Raw genomic sequence first — 17,530 nt, 5'->3', positions numbered from 1 at the left:
CAGCGATGGCTCCGCAGCGCACGGCTCCGCAGCGATGGCTCCGCAGCGATGGCTCCGCAGCGATGGCTCCGCAGCGATGGCTCCGCAGCGATGGCTCCGCAGCGCACGGCTCCGCAGCGATGGCTCCGCAGCGATGGCTCCGCAGCGCAGGCACCGCGCTCGTGCGCTCCGCAGCGATGGCTCCGCAGCGATGGCTCCGCAGCGATGGCTCCGCAGCGATGGCACCGCAGCGCACGGCTCCGCAGCGATGGCACCGCGCTCGTGCGCTCCGCTGCCGCCCGCGCCCCTCCTTCCCTCCGCAGCCCGCGCGAGCGCGTCCGGGACGCCGGGCGCCGCACGGCCCGGCCGGACACTGAGGTGCCGCTGCGTTTCTCCCGCGAGGCCCGGGGCAAGTCTCCACCTCACCCGGCGTCCGGCCGCGGGGGCCGGAGCGGGCCGGGGCGCACCTCGGGCCCGTCCGCAGGTCTCACAGGCTCGCCCGGGCCCAGCTCCGGGCGCGGACCGACGTGGACGCTGTGGCCCCGGGAGGGGCCGGGCGCGGGGAGCGGGCCGGCGCCAGGGGCTCCGCGGCGCGCAGGTCCGGCCGCAGGCGGGCGCTGGGAGCCGGGCCGCGCCGAGCCCGGCGGGAGGGGCGGGGCCCGGGGCGGGGCCGGGGCGGGCGCGTGACGCGCGGCGCTGGCCAATGGGGCGCGCGCCCGAGGCCGAGCCTCCTGCGAGCCTTCGCGGCGCCCGCGGCATCACGTGAGCGGCCCGGGGTGAGCGCGGAGAGCGGCGGGCGGCCAGGGCTCCGCCGCAGCGACTGCGGGCAGCGGCGACACCGCGAGCGAGCGAGCGAGCGCAGACCGCGGCCCGGCCCGCGGCCGCCCAGACCCCCGCCGGGCCGCGCCCCGCCCAGCCCGGCCCCGTGCCGCAGGACCGCCGGGGCCCGGCCGCGGGCCACGCCAGGTGGGAGAGGCGCGGCGGGGCCGGCCGCGCTGCGGGGCCCGGGGCCGGGGGCGGGGGCGGCCGGGGCCGGGGAGCGCGCTGTCCGGGGCCCGGAGGGGGCGGGGCGGCGACCCCGGGCGCCGCGGCCCGCGCTCCCCGCGGAGGCCCCGCGCGCCCGCCGGGCCGGCCTCCCATATGGCGGGGCGGGGGCCGGCCCGGGCGCGAGGGGAGCGCGGCCGCGGTGCGAGGCGGAGGGGTTACTGTCGGTCACCGCGGCGGGGTCGGGCGAGGGGGCCGCGCGGAGGGCCCGGGGCCCGGCGGCCGCCGTGCGGGGCCGGGGCAGCGCCCACGCCTTTTCCCACGCGCGGCCCCGTCCCGGGTGGACCCTCGCGCGGGCCCCGCGGGCGCCGGCGCCGCTGCGCACGGCCCCGCACGGCCCCGCCACCCGCTGCGCACGGCCCCGCCGCGCTGTCACACGCCTGACCCCCTGCGCGCCCCGCACCTCCAGCTCCGCGTCCCCGGCCCGACGTGTTCGGGCCCGGGACCGGGGAGGCCGCAGCCCCTGCCCTGCCCACTGTGCGCTGGGAAGCCCGGGCTGGGCCCTTCCGCGTCCCCGAGGGTGAGGAGTCCCCGGCGTGGGCCCCGGAATCCCCTCCCTCCCGCGCCCAGGGGTTCCCCGGGGAGCCCCACAGGTGAGAGAACGCCCCGGCCGGACCGGGCGACTTTAGGATCCTCGGGTAGCTCCGGGAGGAGACTCTTATTTTGAAGAGTGGCCCCCACCGCCACCCCCGTGATTTGCACGCTGACCCAATGGCGAGCCCTTGGCCGGCGCTGGGCTTGTTATCAATTACATGTTGTTCCTGCAGCCGCTGTGTCCCGGGGAGGATAAACAGCAGGCCTGGCCGGCGGGCGGGGGCGGGGCCGGTGCCCGGAACGGCGCGTCCCCCCCTCCCCCGCCCCGCCCCGGCCCCGCCTCCGCCCGCGCCACGTGCTGCTGTTTTCCCGGACCGCGGCCGCCGCCACCTCCGCCCGGCCGGTCCTAGAGCCCTTGCTTGCCCTTCAGAGCCGCGGAGCCCCGCGTGCAGGCCCAGCTGCCGGATCCCGGCCCCCCGCGCGTGACCTGCGCCAGCCCCGTGCGTGTTTCACTCCGGGATCGCTTTGCACTGGCTTGTATTCTGGTGGGAAGGTAGACAGGAAGCAAAAGTGCCGAGGTAGTTTCCCACAGGGCACCTCCCGGGAGGCCCAGCAGTGGGCCTGGCACTGGGAAGCTGCTCAGGCCGCGCACTGGGAATCGTTCATTAATACCACCCAGGAGCGGAGGTGCGGCTCAGCCGGAGCATCCCCCGCCTTGAGTAAAAAGAGCCCGGCGAGACTGTGAGAGCGAGTGCGAGTCCTCGCACCTGTAAGACCACACGCACACGCACGCACGCGCGCACACACACACAAGGCGCGCGCGCACACACTCACAGGTGCGCGCACACACGCGCACGCGCACACAAGGCGCGCGCACGCGCGCACACACTCACAGGTGCACGCACACACGTGCACACACACGCACCCTTTGGGGAGCCTCCACCTGGAGTGCTGGGGCAGAGGGACCCACAGGGACAACTGACAAGCACGGGAGGGGTGAGGGAGGGGAGAGGGGGAGGGCCCCGGGCTGCCTGGAGCTATGACCTGCGGGCAGGTGGTGCCACTCCGTACCACGGTTGACAGTGCTCTGTGTAGCACAGGCTTTGGAGGTCCATTCCTTCCCAGGAATTTGTTTGATGAATTGTGTGTATTGTATTTGTGTTATTATCTTCAAATGGTTGTGCGTAGGGGTTCCAATTTAATAGTGTGCATCTTAAAACAGCCCCAGGTTAGATCCTTAGCTGAATACGGTGGACTTCTGCAAACCTGCTCCTCCTGGAGCTTCCTTCCTAGAGGCTCCCAGGCCATGTGGGAGCTGAGTCAAAGGTCCTTGTGTCCTTGTGCGGGAGGGAGGCTTAGAGACCATTGGAGCATGGAAAGGTCACTGCTGCCAGAGGTGCTGTGCTGCGTGTGTGGGTTGGGGGGGAGTGGTCCTGAAGACAAGGGGGTAGATGCAGAGGTGATGCCAAGCAGCAGGGATGCTGGCGCTCCTTCAGCTTGTAAACACCCAGCCCACCGTGGTCACTGGATGGGGACAAAGGTCCAGAGAGGTGGCCCTGTCACGGCCAGGCACTATTGACTCTCCCCCTCGGACGCCAAACCTAGCATGGCCTTTGGCTTCCCGGGACACGGCTTCCCCGCTGTTGTCTGCCAGTGTCCTCTGAGCCCCTCCTGGGCACCAGGCAGGACCTCCACAGAGACATGGAGCGAGGAGATAGGCGTTAGCCCAGCCCCCACGGTGGTGAGTGTCCCGGACGACAGCAGTGGCCGTGGCAATGGGTGTGTGTGTTTGTGTGAGTGCACACGTGTCTTCCATTCTGCTCAGCTTCTTGATGGGCCCCCGGGGGGTGTCTGCACGTGGGAGGGTGTTTGCGCGTGTTTCTCCATCCTGTTAGAGGCAATGGCGCCAAAGGAGATGGTGGATGAGGCAGTGAGGCCCACAACCCAGCAGGAGGCCCGGGCCTTGGCCTCTCCCGCGGTGACGGGAGGCAGCTGAAGCTCACCTCTCTGGTTCACAGAGGGGGAGGCAGAACTCGGGTCCCCTTTGGATGGGGAAACAGCCCTGAGAGGGGAGGAGGAAGAGCTTGCTGCTGTTTGACTTTTTTACCTCTTTACTTATTAACTACCCATTTAAAAGATAATTGCCCATTTAAAACTCAGGAAAAAAAAGTTAAAATCAGTGTATCCCATCCCAGGTCTTCTGTGAAAAGTAGATTCTTTTTTCAACCTGAAATTCACATTTAACACACAGCCTGGTCTTGTTGTTGTTGTTTTGTTTTGTGCCAGTCCACAGGCTTGAACTCAGGGCTAGGCAAGGGCCTGGGCAATGTCCCTGAGCTTCTTTGCATAAGGCTAGCACTCAATCACTTGGGCCACAGCTCCACTTCTGGCTTTTTAGTGGCTAGTTAGAGATAAAGAAGTCTTTCTTGCCTGGGCTGGCCTTGAATGTCAGTCCTCAGATCTCAGCCTCCTGAGTAGCTAGGATTACAGATGTGAGCCACAAGTGCCCTGCTCAGCCTGGAAGCCCCAGCCACCTCCTGTCAGAGGGCACTCGGCCATTCTCCCTTTTGCTCCCAGGGTGACTCCTCTAGCAGGAAGCTGAAGTTAGGGTCTGCAGACATAGTGTCTTCCCATCCTGGGCCATTCTGGGTCCAGCATACCTCCTCCCCTGGAAGGCCCCTCTCTCACACACATGGCTGATCACAGGCACATGGGGTGTCCTTTTCCAGGAGTGTCTGAGACCAGAGTGCCTGGGTTGTGCAATGGGGTGACGAGGGCTCTTTTGCAAGCAGAGTGGTGCAATTTCAGCCAACACTGCTCCGGCCTGTCCTCCCGAGGGATGGAGGCAGGAGCGGGGTTTGGCTGTGGAGGCTGTGGGCAGGCAGCTGAGCGTGGGGCCCCAGCCCGCTGTCAGCGAGCCCCCCGACTTTCTGACCAGGCCTCCTTGTTCCCTCTGCAGTGACCATTGGCACGGCCAGGCCAGCATGGTGGACCACTTGGTTCCAGTAGATGAGACCTTCTCGTCTCCAAAATGCCCCGTGGGTTACCTGGGTGAGAGGCTGGCCGGCCGGCGGGGGTACCACGTGCTGCCCTCGCCTGTCTCTGAAGATGACAGCGATGCCTCCAGCCCCTGCTCCTGTGCCAGCCCCGATTTGCACGCCCGCTGCTCCTGCTACAGAGGAAGGCCGGGCACCAAGGGCCAGGACAGCATCTTGGACTTCCTGCTGTCCCACGCCACACTGGGCAGTGGCGGTGGCGGCGGGAGCATTGGGGACAGCAGTAGCCCCGTGACGTGGGGGCCCTGGCGGAGAGCTCCAGTGCCCACGAAGGGGGAACATATCTGTTTCTCTGACTTCCCCCTGGGTGACCCTGATGACGTCCCCCGGCCCTTCCAGCCCACCCTGGAGGAGATCGAGGAGTTCCTGGAGGAGAACATGGAGCCAAAGGCCAGGGAGGCCCCGGAGAGCAGCAAAGACTACGAAGCCTGTGGCCAAGAGCTGGCTGGGCCCCACAGGAGCCACCTACACCCAGGGTCTGCAGGGAGAGAACGCGGTACCCCTCCCCCAGATGGCACCGGTGTGGGCGGTGCCCAGGGCTCAGGGGAGGGGCCGGCACCCGATGGTCCCATCCCGGTACTGCTGCAGATCCAGCCAGTAGCTGTGAAGCAGGAGGCCGGCGCAGACCCCGCTTCCCCCGGGCAGGCCCCCGAGAACGTCAAGGTGGCCCAGCTCCTGGTCAACATCCAGGGGCAGACCTTCGCGCTTGTGCCCCAGGTGGTGCCCTCCTCCAACTTGAGCCTGCCCTCGAAGTTCGTGCGCATCGCTCCGGTGCCCATCGCCGCCAAACCCATTGGGTCGGGACCCCTGGGACCCAGCCCCGCCGGCCTCCTCGTGGGCCAGAAGTTCACCAAGAACCCAGCAGCAGAACTCATCAAAATGCACAAATGTACTTTCCCCGGCTGCAGCAAGATGTACACGAAAAGCAGCCATCTGAAGGCTCACCTGCGGCGGCACACCGGCGAGAAGCCTTTTGCCTGCACCTGGCCGGGCTGCGGCTGGAGGTCAGTATGGCAGGGACCGGCCTCACGGCCAGTGAGGACCCCTCCTGCGGGCTCACAGGCGTGCAGCCCAGGCCCAGTTCTTCACCCACAGGAAAGGTCAGGGTCCGCGTGGGCCCAGCTGCCCAGGCTTCCTTGTCCCTGTGCTTACTAACACTGGAGGCCACCTGCCTTCAGTTTCCTAATGACCAGGTCGGGCTTGCTGTGGCTTGTTCCGAGCGAGTGCTGAGTCCTTGTGGGTCTCTCGGTCTGGTGGGCCGAGGGCAGCGGTCAGCAGCGGGGCACCTATGCAGACAGGACAGCCAAAGGTGATGGAGTAGGGCTCTGTCCCTGACCCTCACGGCCCACACAGGGTAAGGACCGCCAGACCCCAGCTCAAGGAAGGGGGGGGCAGGGAGGTCCTAAGGACACTGAGGCCCGGGCTGTGGGAGACCCGGCCCCAGCTCACACCAGTCCATAAATGGGACTTGAAGCCCAGTGGTTGAGTTAGAGGCTCATCCTGAAAATGCTGCATGGGGGCCGAGCCGGGAGGGACAAGCTGCCTGGGGCAGATATTTGGGGGTATGTGAGTCAGGCCTGGTCCTTGCTTCCTCCCAGGGATGTGGAGGGGTGTGGGACGCCGCAGAGCCAACCCAGAAGGCCAGGCTGGCTGTGGTGTTGGGTCAAAGATGGCGAAAGTCTTCCAGGCTCTCTGCCCTGTGTGGAACTCATAGCGTGGGGGCCTTGCCAGGCCTGCCCAACTTCTGGGGCAGAGAGGCCCTGTGTGTCACCCTTGCTCAGCCCCCGCAGGAGGTGCATCCACCCCCCACAGTGGCAGGAGCTTTCAGCACGGTCTGCGTGTTGCTGCTGTGGCTCTTGAGTGTGCGGCCAGAGCATGGTGCGCAGGCCCGCTGTGGAGGCTTCAAGCACAGGCGCACAGCTGGTGATACGAGCCGTGTGTTGGTGCACCTGTGCACCTGGCGTATGGTGACGTGCCCTGTGTGCACAGGTGTGTCTGGGGGTATGGCAGAGCAGTGTCGCTCTTGTTTTCTGGAGCAGACTGGCTCACAGAGCTCATGAGCCTTGGTCCCAGGCCGGGTCCTGGCCTGCCAAGGCTGTGTCATGGACAGCCCTCACAATGTGGTCTTTGGCACAAGCTGCCTGGAGAAGGCTCCCCAAGAGTGCCTTGGTGCGTGGCAGCCTGTCCTGAGCGCCACCTGCTCAGCCTCCCTCCCACGTCCCTCCTGCTCTGAGCCACGTGCGGTGTCGTGTGAGGGCAGGCCCCGTTTGGGGGGGGGGGGGCTGCGGGGTGGAGGAGGAGGGCAGGGGAGGGGCTTTGTGCTCTTAACTGGACAACGGGGAGTGTGTTGTGGCCCCCAGTTGGAGGAGGCAGTGGAGGGCTTGAGCCCCTGACCAGCCGGCAGCTCACTCTGTGTCCCTGGGGCACTGAGCCTCAGTTTCTCCTGGAGAGGAGCTCCAGGCAAGTACAGGAGTGGTCTGCAGTGCCCCCTGTCTGCACGCCAGTTGTCAGCTAACCATCAGAGATCAAGGAGGGACTGATGAGTCTTGTGTGGGTTCGTGGACAATGCCGTGGAGTGTCGGTGGGACTGTACGTGCTTGGTGGGGCGGGGCAGGTCTGTGGGGAGAAGGGCTGCCCCACAGCACTGGCTTGTACTCAGTCCGGCTTGCCTCTTCACTGCCGTCCCCTGGCTGGTACCGACCAGCCAGTGAGCTGGGATGGGGCCGAGGCTGAGGCCACCCTCTGCAGCCCCCTCCCCCCAGGACCAGGGGGCTGGCTGAGTAGTCGGGGGTATTCACGGGTGAGCCCTGTCCTCCACAGCCGCTTCGTGGTGGTGAGCACCCCGTAGCAGGTATGCAAGTGACAGTAGATACTTGAAAGCTGTCAGCTCGGGACCATCCAAGCCCGTGCCCATCTCCCTGTCCTGGACCCATCCGGCCCACGGCGGCAGGGACACGGGGTGCAAGGTGGCACCCTTGGTAGGGTGGGCAGCTGGACAGCATAGAGTGGTGTGTGTCTGGCTCCCGGGAGGCTCCTCCCTGGCAGCCTCGTCTGAAGGGAGCCAGAGAGGTGTGTGCAGGGGGCTGCCGGTGCTGTGCATGCGGCGTTGCCCAGGCCGGATCGCGCCTCCGTTACCCCATCTGCCTCCCTTCACTCATCCTAGACCAGAACCGGAGGCACAGAAAGATCATGTCCGCACGGATGTGCTCAGGAGTGTGGACTGAGGTGCGGCCCTCCGCGGGTGCGGCCGAGGGTCAAGGCGGACGCATCTGTCTGCTCTGGCTGAGGCCGCAGGCCGGCGGCTGCTGAGCCGTGTGCTCGAGGTCCTGCTGTCAGCGCTCTGTGTGGCTTCCATCATGTCATTCTCCATATAGGTCCATAAAAGTGATGGCCGCTGCATGTCCGTCCCCTCTGAGGAGATGGAGGCACAGAACGCTGAGCTTCTGCGGCACTCAGCTGATGAGTGCTGGCAGGGCCAGGAATCCCATTGCCTGCCCACTCTTCTGTACCCCACTGGGGGAGCCCTCCAGCCACTCTCCGCGGGGGCGTGGCTCGCTCTGGTGTGGATCCGCAAGGGCGTGGCTTGCTCTGGTGTGGATCCTCGGGGGCATGGCTCGCTCTGGTGTGGATCTGCGGGGGCGTGGCTCGCTCTGGTGTGGATCCGCAGGGGCGTAGCTCGCTCTGGTGTGGATGGGCCTGGGCTTCAGCGGCTCTGCACGCTTGCTGCCTTCCTCTGGCTGCCTCTGGCCCTGGTTCTCTGCCCAAGGCCTCAGAATAGTGCAGCACCTCCACCCCGCCGGCACGCCCCACCGCCCAGCACCAGCGCAGCTGCGCGCCTCACTTCCTTCTGCTGCCTGCTGGGATGCCCCGTGTATCCCCTCTTGGGACATGATTTCACCTGCTTGAGGGGCTGATGCCAGCCTGGCTGGTTGTGATCTGACCATCTGGAAAGAAGCTGTGTGCTAGCCTTCCTAGAAGTTTCCTTCCCTGCTAGCTCACAGACACAGGCCTCCTTTGTTCCCTGCAGCAGGACACCCTGTTCCAGAGTGGCCAAGCCGTTCTTTCCAGAAAGAATCCCCTGCCACAGTGAATGTGCACACTGGTAGCCGCCGGAGGCCGGGCGGCAGGTAATGTGGCGCCCGCAGTGGACAGGAACCCAGGAGAGGGGCAACCCAAGCCCGCAGGCAAAGAGCCGGGGGGAGAGGGGCCAGGCTCTCAGCCAGTCCGGCTGGCTCTGCTGCTGGCTCCCGTGTCCCATGGCTCCGCTGCCCTGAAGCAGCCTCTGACCCCCTCACGCTGGACAGATTGGTGCGAGGTGACAGGTTGGACCCTGTACACCTTGAGGTGCTGCATCCCTGAGACTTGACTTTCTGAGCATGGCTTTCTGGTGGATGGCCAATTAGTGTCTGGGCAGAGGCACCTCCCCCTGGGTGCTGGGGCTCCAGTGCCGACACTGCAGGCAGCTCCAGGGTTACCTGACCCCCACGCCTCCTCTGCCCGCACCCCAGCCTTGGGAGGCCTAGCCTGTCCCCCAGGGCCTTGGCCTCCCCGGGGACCAAGAACTGCACCAGGCCCCATGCCCGCACCACAAGCTTGCTGTTCTTAGACAATCACAACAGCTTCACGGCCCTCTGGGATGGAACATTACTTCCCCTGTCTCCGGGTGGGGAAACTGAGGCCCCAGCTCTGGGCAGGGGACACACACACACACACACACACAGAGCCAGGAGGATGCTAGCAGTTTTCAGTAGACGTCAGGTTACCTGCTGCCCGCTGTCACCAGAGCAGGCAGGTGAGGACAGGCGGCGGGTCATGCGGGAACTGCTCTCTGGCCGGCTGCTCTGTCATGGTACCTCAGACCCGTCCTCAGTGCCGGAGTCGCACTTTCCTCATTCGGCACACACAGTGGTTGAGCTTCATGGAGTCAGAAGATGTGCTGTGTTTGGGGGCCCATGCAGACCCCACAGTTCCCAGAGGCATGGGCTGGAGTTGGCTTCCACGTGCAGCAGCTGCCCACTGGGGACAGGACCCTGGGCCTTGGGCAACACGGGGAGCTGAGGCCCTCAGTGTCCCGGAGCCCCTCCTGTGCCCGCTGGCCTGTGGGCAGGACAGGGCAGCTGCAGGCCCTGCCATCAGGCAGGAGAGGGCCTGCTGTCCTGGGTCTAGGAACGGGACATTGGGCCTGGTGCTCATGGGTGTGCCTGTACCTGTACGTTGTGCGTACTCATATGTTGTGCGTGTGAGAACACCAACACTGCCCTTGTGTGTGTTGACCTCAAGCCCCTGGCCAGGTTGCTCATTTAAACACAATTGCTGATGCCCAGCACGCAGCAGGCTCGGGCTGCCGTGTGAGTGTTTGTTCCCAGCCAGCAGAGGTGGAGAGAGGCGATGCTGGGGCATCCACATGCTTGAACACTTAGGCAGGGCACCTTTTTGGGGGCGGGGGTGGGGTGGGGAATGGTCCTGGGGCTTGAACTCAGAGCCAGGTGCCATCACATTTTGCTTAAGGCTAGTGCTCTACCACTTGATCCACAGCTCCACTTCTAGCTTTTTTGGTGTTTAAGTGGAGATAAGAGTCTCATGGACTTTCCTGCCGGGCTGGCTTGAACTGCAGTCCTCAGATCTCAGCCTATGGGGCAGGCTCGTCTGGGGACCCTCCTGCGGGAAGCCCTGCCGCTGGGAGGAGGCATCCTCCGCCTGCTCAGTGTCCCCTCAGTGACTCCGGGATGCGCCTCAGAGGCTCTGGCTGCGGCTGGTGAGGCAGCACAGCCAGAGCTCTGAGGACTCAGCACAGACGGGACGGGGTGGGGGTGGGGCCCTCTCCTGTCCCAGCAGAGCTGGGCTGACCCGGGAGGACCACCCAGCCGAGCCGCCCTGCCCCTGGCTGCACAGGCGGCCAGGGCTCTGGGTCCCCCCACCTGGGCCCCCACTCAGGTCCAGGCCCCAGGGAGGCCTGCTGACCCCTTGTCCCTGTGTCCCTTAGGTTCTCTCGCTCCGACGAGCTGTCGCGGCACCGGCGCTCGCACTCCGGCGTGAAGCCGTATCAGTGCCCTGTGTGCGAGAAGAAGTTCGCGCGGAGCGACCACCTGTCCAAGCACGTGAAGGTGCACCGCTTCCCGCGCAGCAGCCGCGCCGTGCGCACCCTCAACTGAGCTGCCCGCCGCCTCCTGCGGCCCTCCTTTTTAAGCAATAATTTATTTGCCTCTTCCAGAGGGATGCGACAATGTTACCAGCTCACCTTCTGCTACCCAGGAGGTGCCACCCAGAGCCCAGAGCTGCCTTTCCCGGGAGGCCCCGGGGCTGCCCCACCCTCGGGCTGGGCCCCCAGTGGGCCTTTGCCATTGTGCCTTGCTGGCCGCCAGGCCTCCATGCAGCCACCAGCTGGAAGCAGGAGCTGAGTCTTGCCCTTCTCCCACTGGGCTCCCAGCCTGGGCCAAAGCCAACGCTTTATTGCTGGTGAAGAAGAAATGCGCAGTTTTGAAACACTCAGTTCCCAGAGGGGGCCGTACTGGGAAGAGGGAAGTAGGGTGAAGGTCCAGGGCTGCACTGTGGTGTGGCCGCTGTGTGCAAAAGCCTGCTCCGCCATCAGGCAGAGGTGTGGCAGGGCCACGCAGGGTGGGAGGAGCTGCTGCAGGCTGCCGTGGGGCGGGGTGAGCAGCGCCCCCCTGGGCCTGCAGTGCTTGAGTTTAAGGTGCAGGACATCGAGCCCTAGGTGCCACCCTGGCCAGCAGTCCTGCTCCTTCCTCCATCTCCCAGATAGGCCCAGGCCCCGGCCCTGGCCACTGAGGGAGGGGCAGCCCGGCCGCGGAAGGACCAGCCGGAGCCTCCAGCCCTGACTTGACTTAGAAATGCATTCCTCCTCATGTCTAGAAATTACTATCGAGTGATCTAGCTTGTTTGACAGGTCTATCTCACACCCTGTGAATGTATGTAAATAAACTGTACATAGGTCCACCTCCGCATAAAGCTATCTTTTAATAACATGTTGACATTTGTGTACATTTGAAATTTTAAAAATCTATAAAGCAGTGTACATATGTTATAATTATGTATATTTTCTTTGGTCCTTCAGAAGAATATATTTACTTTGCCAATAAAAAAGAAAAAAAGAACCCAGTGGCTTTTTGTCCCTGTGCTGCGTGCTTTGCTCTCTGGAGATGGACGACTCTGGTTTTCCCACCCCTGTGCCCCGCGCCCCCCCCCCCTCCTCTGAGCCGGGTTCTAGCCTTTTCTGTGGGAAGCACCCGAGCCTGGGCCAGCCGTCTCCTACTCTCCTCTTGGTATTGGACTCTTGCTCAGCACCCACCTGTGCTGAGGGGACATCACTTCCCCTGAGGCCAGTGGGCCGGTTCCCTCTTCCACGGTGGCAACGACTGTCTTAGCGTGCCGGCCCAGACAGTAGGGGAACAGCCAGGCCAGCACGTGGAGGTGGCCCCTCTGCCCCCCTCAAGTCCCTGACATGCGTGGGGCTCTGTAGTGTGGCTTCACAGGTTGCGTCTGTGCACACGGCCCGCACAGGCTGGGGAGGATGGGGCCAGAAAACAAGGAGAGGCCGTAAGCTCTTCAGGAAATGGCCTGGGAGAGGTGGCCCAGGCCAGCCTGCCTCCAAGGTGAGGCTTATGGCAGGAGACCGCCCTGGACCACACACCTGCATGGGGTGAGCGCCTTCCAGCGGGGGTGCTCTCCCACAGGCCCCTGCGTCGAAAGCCCAGCCAGACCCTTGGTGATGCGAGGTGGCCAGTGGGGAGACCTCCAGCAGAGGCTCTGTGGTCAGCGTGGGTGGCCGTCCATCTGAGGACAGAGAGCTTGGGGACTGGCTGCTCTGTCCTGGGCACCAGACCTGGCTGACAGTGAGTTTTTGTGTATGCCATCCTGCCCAGCCTGTGACCTCTCCTTTTGCCCGCAGCCCCATGTACCCTCGGGGGACAAATTGTCGGGGGCAAGTGAGGCATTGGTTTCAGTTGCCTGAGCGTGCCCTTCCCCCCCCCCCATCCGTAGCAAGGCATCCCCAGATAAAGAGGGGCCTGAGCAGGCTGGGGAGGACTGGGGTGGTCAGGATGGTGGCAGTGAGGAGGAAGGGTCCATGCACACACGGCCCTCCTCGGCAGAGCATCAGCCTAAACACCGCACACCTCCCCTCAGTCTGTGACCTTGCAGCTGACCTGGTGGTCTGTCTTGGGGCTAGGAGTGTGTTGGCGGGTCTAAGTCTTCCCCTCCGTCTGGGCTCCAGGCTCCTCACCTGAGGCATGTGTGCACACACTTAGGATGCACCTGCCCTGCCGGTGCCCTGCACCCATGCTGCCGACATCCCAGCCGATGGACTGGGGTCAGGGACACAGCGTCCGGGGACACAGCGAGACAGAGCGGGAAGCCAAAGCCACACTGCCTGTGGGGACCTCGGCCCTTGCCGCTCTGCCTCTGCACCCTACAGACCAGAACACAGCATGGCAGTGAGCGGTAAGTGAGGGGACAGGCCAGGCCTAGTGGCTTGTGCCTGTAGTTCCAGCTACTTGGGAGCTGATTCAGGAGAGTTCAAGCTCAAGGCCAGCTCAGGTAAAGGTAACAAGATTCTGTCTTGAATATAATACAAATCAAAGAGCTGAGGAAGAAAAGTAAGGGTTCAAATGAGAGGTGTACCATGTTTGGTGCGGACACAGCTCTTGTTTGCACAGAGTTCTGCTGTGATTGGTGCAGCAGTCCTTTATTTACAGGAAGGTCCGCTGGGATTGGCATTCACACTGGCCTTCAATTATACAAAGGATCTTCCTTCATGAAGGACTGCCCTGATCACTACAGGCTGCCGGGCCACTTTTCCAGTCACCTGGGGGCAGTGACAGGCTTCTCCTGAGGGGCCTTTTTTTGCCTACTTTTTAATTTTTGTGCATCAATTACATTTGATTAATGCAATTAAATTGACTATTAATTGAATTAATTTGATTAAGTTATTCATGTATTATTTCCTGAATATTTTTCATTATCTTTCAGCCGTTGTATGAAGGAGTTGTCATCCACCGGAACAGTGTATGATATGGTGTGACTTGATCAATGTCACCCCTTTCCACTTCTCCCCCTCCCTCCCAGCCCACTCCTTCCCTTACTTACCTTGGTTTGAGGTTATGTGTTGGTCTGTGTCATCCCTTCAACACCTTCACACACACTCCCAACCCACCCTGCCCTTATATTTCTCAATTCTGTCATATACAATGAATTTGTTGCTGTTGTTGTTGTTATGGGGCTTGAAATCAGGGCCTGGGCCATCCCTGAGCCTTTTTGCTCAAAGCTAACACTCTACCACTGAGCCACAGCTCCACTTCCGGTTTTCTGGTGGGTAACCAGAGATAAGAATCTCAAGGACTTTCTTGACTGGGCTGGCTTTAAACTGTGGTGCTCAGATCTCAGCCCTGAATAGCTAGGATTACAGGTGTGAGCCACTGGTTCCTGGCTACAATGAATTCTTGCCTGCATTCTTTCCCCTTTCCTGCTTCATTCTTGTACCACTCTCCACTCTTGCAAGTACTCATTTCCTGGTATTTGTGCTCTCCATAGTCTACTACACTTCAGTGAACTCATTTGTAACCCCTTGCTTACCTGTGTGTTTACTTGCAGATTTTTTTCTTTTTGCTAGTCCCGGGGCTTGAACTCTGGGCCTGGGCACTGTCTCTGAGCTTCTTTTGCTCAAGGCTGACGCTCTACCACTTAAGCCACAGCGCTACTTCCGGCTTTTTCTATGTATGTGGTACTGAGGAATCAAACCCAGAGCGTCATGCATGCTAGGTAAGCACTCTGCCACGAAGCCACATTCTTGTAGATTGATAGCCCTTACTTGTAGATTTATAGGTATATTCTTGCTACCACAAATGAGGGAAAACATGCCACCTATCTTTCTCTAGGTCTTGCTTACTTTGCTTAATATAATTTTTTCCAAGTCTTTCTATTCAATCTCATTCTTTCTGATGAGTGAATAGCACATTTCTTCTTCCACCCAGCTGTTGAGGGGCATCTGAGCTGACTCCTATCTTAGCTATGGTAAAGGTTGTGATGAACATAGATGCGCCCTCTTGGACAAATGCCAGAGAGGAATTGCTGGGTCATAGGGAAGCTCTATGTTTAGTTTTTGCTGCTTCCAAAGTGGTTAAACCAACATACATTCTCACCATCAGTGTCATAGACTTACTTCCCTTTTGGCCACCTCCAGGCCATCATTTGTTGTAGTTAGTTTTCTTGGGGTGAGATGGACTCTCAGTATTCTTTGCCTTGCAATTCCTTTATGGTCAGAGATGTTGAACATTTCTTCACTTGTCTTTTGGCCATTTTTGCTTTTTCTGAGAAGTCTCTCTGTAAGTCATTAGTCCATTTATTAATTGGATTGTTGTTCCTTTAAGATTTTATTTTTGAGGAGTTTAATTTTTTTGATCTCTAAGTATATTTTGGATACTAGGCTCTTGTCAGATGTGTAGCTGGTGAAAATTTTCTCCCATTTTGTAGGCTTTCTGTTTAGCTTGTTAGCTATGTTTTTTCCAGGAAGAAACTTTTAAGTTTGGTTGCAATCCCATTTATCCAGTCTTTCTTTGATTTGTTATGATTCTGGATCTTTACTTAGAAAGTTTCAAGCTGTGCATAGGAAGCCTAGTGTTTCCCCTACCCCTTCCTGTAATATATGGTTCCTGGCCTTACACTGAGGTCTTTGATACATTTTGAATTGATTCTGGTGCAAGGTGATATATAAGGATCTAGTTTCAGTTTTCTGCATGTGGATAGCCAATTTTGCCAGTACCATTTGCTGAAGAGGCCGGCTTTCCTCCAACCTATGTTTTTGGCTCCTTTATTAAATATTAAATGGCTATAGGTCTGTGGGTTTATTTCTGGGTATTCTATTCTGTTCCATTTGTCCAAAGGCCTATTTTTGTACCAGTACCAAGCTGTTTTTATTACTATGGCTTTGTAATAGAGTTTGAAGTTTGATATTGATATTCCTTCAACATTGTTCTTCCTGCTAAGAATTACTTTTGTTATTCAGGGTCTTTTGTTATTTCATATGAATTTTTGAGTTGCTTTGTCTACTTCATTGAAAAATGTTGCTGGGATTTTGATGGATAGTGCATTGAGTTTGTAAATTGCTTTGGGCAGTATTATCATTTTCATGATGTTAATTCTTCAGGTTCAGGAACACAGAAAATCTTTCCATTTCCTTAAATCCTCTTCAATTTCTGTTAGAGTAAATTAGACTTTGCCAGAAAACATGCAGATATCCAGGTACAAAGAACAAAGAAAAGGTTATTTCCAGTAAGGGGATGGGCACGACCCCTTCTTACCAGGGAGGAGTGAGAAGAAGCGCCAGCTACTGTCCGGGGTAACCTATATAACCTAGGTGGTTTAAGAAGGGCTAGAAGCGGCTAGGAGGCGGAGACCCTGGTGTGGACATGTGGGCCAGGGGCTTCATCATGGCAGACTAGGATTGATGGCTGCTGCCCAAATAGTAGATAAGAGGCCCTGCAGCTGCCCAGACCTGAAGGTCACTCTAAGGGGCTCTTGTTGCCTTATATGGGGGTAGCTGCCCCAGAGAAGTGCCATCCCAAGGTAAAGGGGGTTGGAGGCTGAATATTTACTGCATTTACTACATGGGCCTAGTGCTGCCTAGGAAGGGAGCGTGCTAAGCTGTGGGGCGGGGAAGGAGCGTGTTTAGCTATGGGAAGGAAGATCATTGGGTTAACAATTTCCTTTTTTGAAGTTTTCATGATAGAGGCCCTTTACATCTTTGGTTAATTCCTAGTGGGTTTTTTTTTTTTTTTTGAGGCTATTACAAAGGAGGTTGCTTTCCTGAATTCAGTCTTGATATTCTCATTGTTGGCATACAGAAAAGCTACTGACGTTGGTGGGTTGGTTTTATAACCTACTAACTTGCCAAAGTTTAAAATCACTCTAGTAGCTTGATGGAGGAGACTATCGGGTCCTTTAAATACAGAATCATGTCATCTACAAAAAGGGATAGTTTCACTTCTTCTTTCCCTATTTGGGTCTCCTTTATGTTTCTTTTCTTGCCTTACTGCTCTTGCTAGGAATTCTAGTACTCTATTGAAGAGAAGTAGAGAGAGTAGATATCTTTTTCTCATTCCTGATTTTAAAAGAAGTGGTTTTAGATTTTCACCATTAAGTATAATGTAGGTTTTCTTGCCTGCTTTTGGTCTTTATCTATAGTAGATCAATCTGAGCTGGTGACCAGAAAAGATGGTGGAAGAAGAGACTGGAATGGTAGCAGTGGAGGCAGAGAAGACAACATAGACCAGTGGAAGTAGAAAGACACAGAGGGCCAACGTGGAGGAAAGAAGGCTGTGGAGGAGCAGAGGTGAGACCTTATGGGCCTGCAGGCCTTGGTCACTGGAAGAGTTCAAGGGAGGCATCAAACCATATTGGCCAAGGGTCTTAGACACCTCAGTTCTGAGCTATAAGGCCAGCTTGTCAAGGGCAGGGTCCTGACATTCTAGGAGAGCTGTAACACTAGTTGCCGGAAGTTTTAACACTAGTTGCTGAAGGAGAAGAAGAATGCTTGTGATTGGTGCAAACATAGTCCTTCATTTGTATGACAGTCTGCTGTGATTGGTGTAAATGCAGTCCTTGTTTTTGAGAAGATTGGCTGTGATTGGTACAAACACCATTGCCACACTTCTTTCCTGGCTATATAAGCAGAAGGAAAGGCTTTTCTCCCATGCCTTTTCTTGCCTATTTTTTAATCTTTATTATAAGTAGAGTGGGGCTGAGCTGGGAGAGGAGAAAGAGGACAGGAAGTGGCAGTGTGCAAGCATTGGCAGCCTCTGCCCAGGCAGCAGTTGCAAGGAGAGGGTGGCTGAAGAGTTCCAAGAGCAGCTGCTGGGGCAGGAACAGCAGGAAGGAGAGGCTGCGAGGAGTAGCACCAGTGGAGA

General features: G+C 59.2%; 1 protein-coding gene across 3 annotated transcripts; it reads left to right on the top strand.

Moving 5' to 3' along the window:
• The first annotated feature begins 928 nt into the window (after window positions 1–928).
• On the top strand, window positions 929–11,716 carry Klf15 (Kruppel like factor 15). 3 transcript variants are annotated; one of them, XM_042680175.1, is made up of 3 exons: window positions 929–945; window positions 4,517–5,617; window positions 10,597–11,716. In XM_042680175.1, the coding sequence occupies exons 2-3, from the start codon at window positions 4,542–4,544 to the stop codon at window positions 10,763–10,765; spliced, it is 1,245 nt and encodes a 414-aa protein (XP_042536109.1). In that variant the 5' UTR covers window positions 929–945; window positions 4,517–4,541; the 3' UTR covers window positions 10,766–11,716. The 3 variants fall into 3 exon arrangements, with proteins under 3 accessions (XP_042536109.1, XP_042536107.1, XP_042536106.1); XM_042680173.1 differs by lacking the exon at window positions 929–945 and adding an exon at window positions 2,094–2,110; XM_042680172.1 differs by lacking the exon at window positions 929–945 and adding an exon at window positions 3,024–3,298.
• The last annotated feature ends 5,814 nt before the right edge of the window (window positions 11,717–17,530 follow it).

This window comes from Dipodomys spectabilis, unplaced genomic scaffold (genome assembly GCF_019054845.1).
Source record: "Dipodomys spectabilis isolate Male_0828 unplaced genomic scaffold, ASM1905484v1 ptg000054l, whole genome shotgun sequence".
NCBI lineage: Eukaryota > Metazoa > Chordata > Mammalia > Rodentia > Heteromyidae > Dipodomys > Dipodomys spectabilis.
The sequence above is the reverse complement of the archived record's forward strand: the minus strand, read 5'-3'. Positions and strand labels throughout refer to the sequence as shown.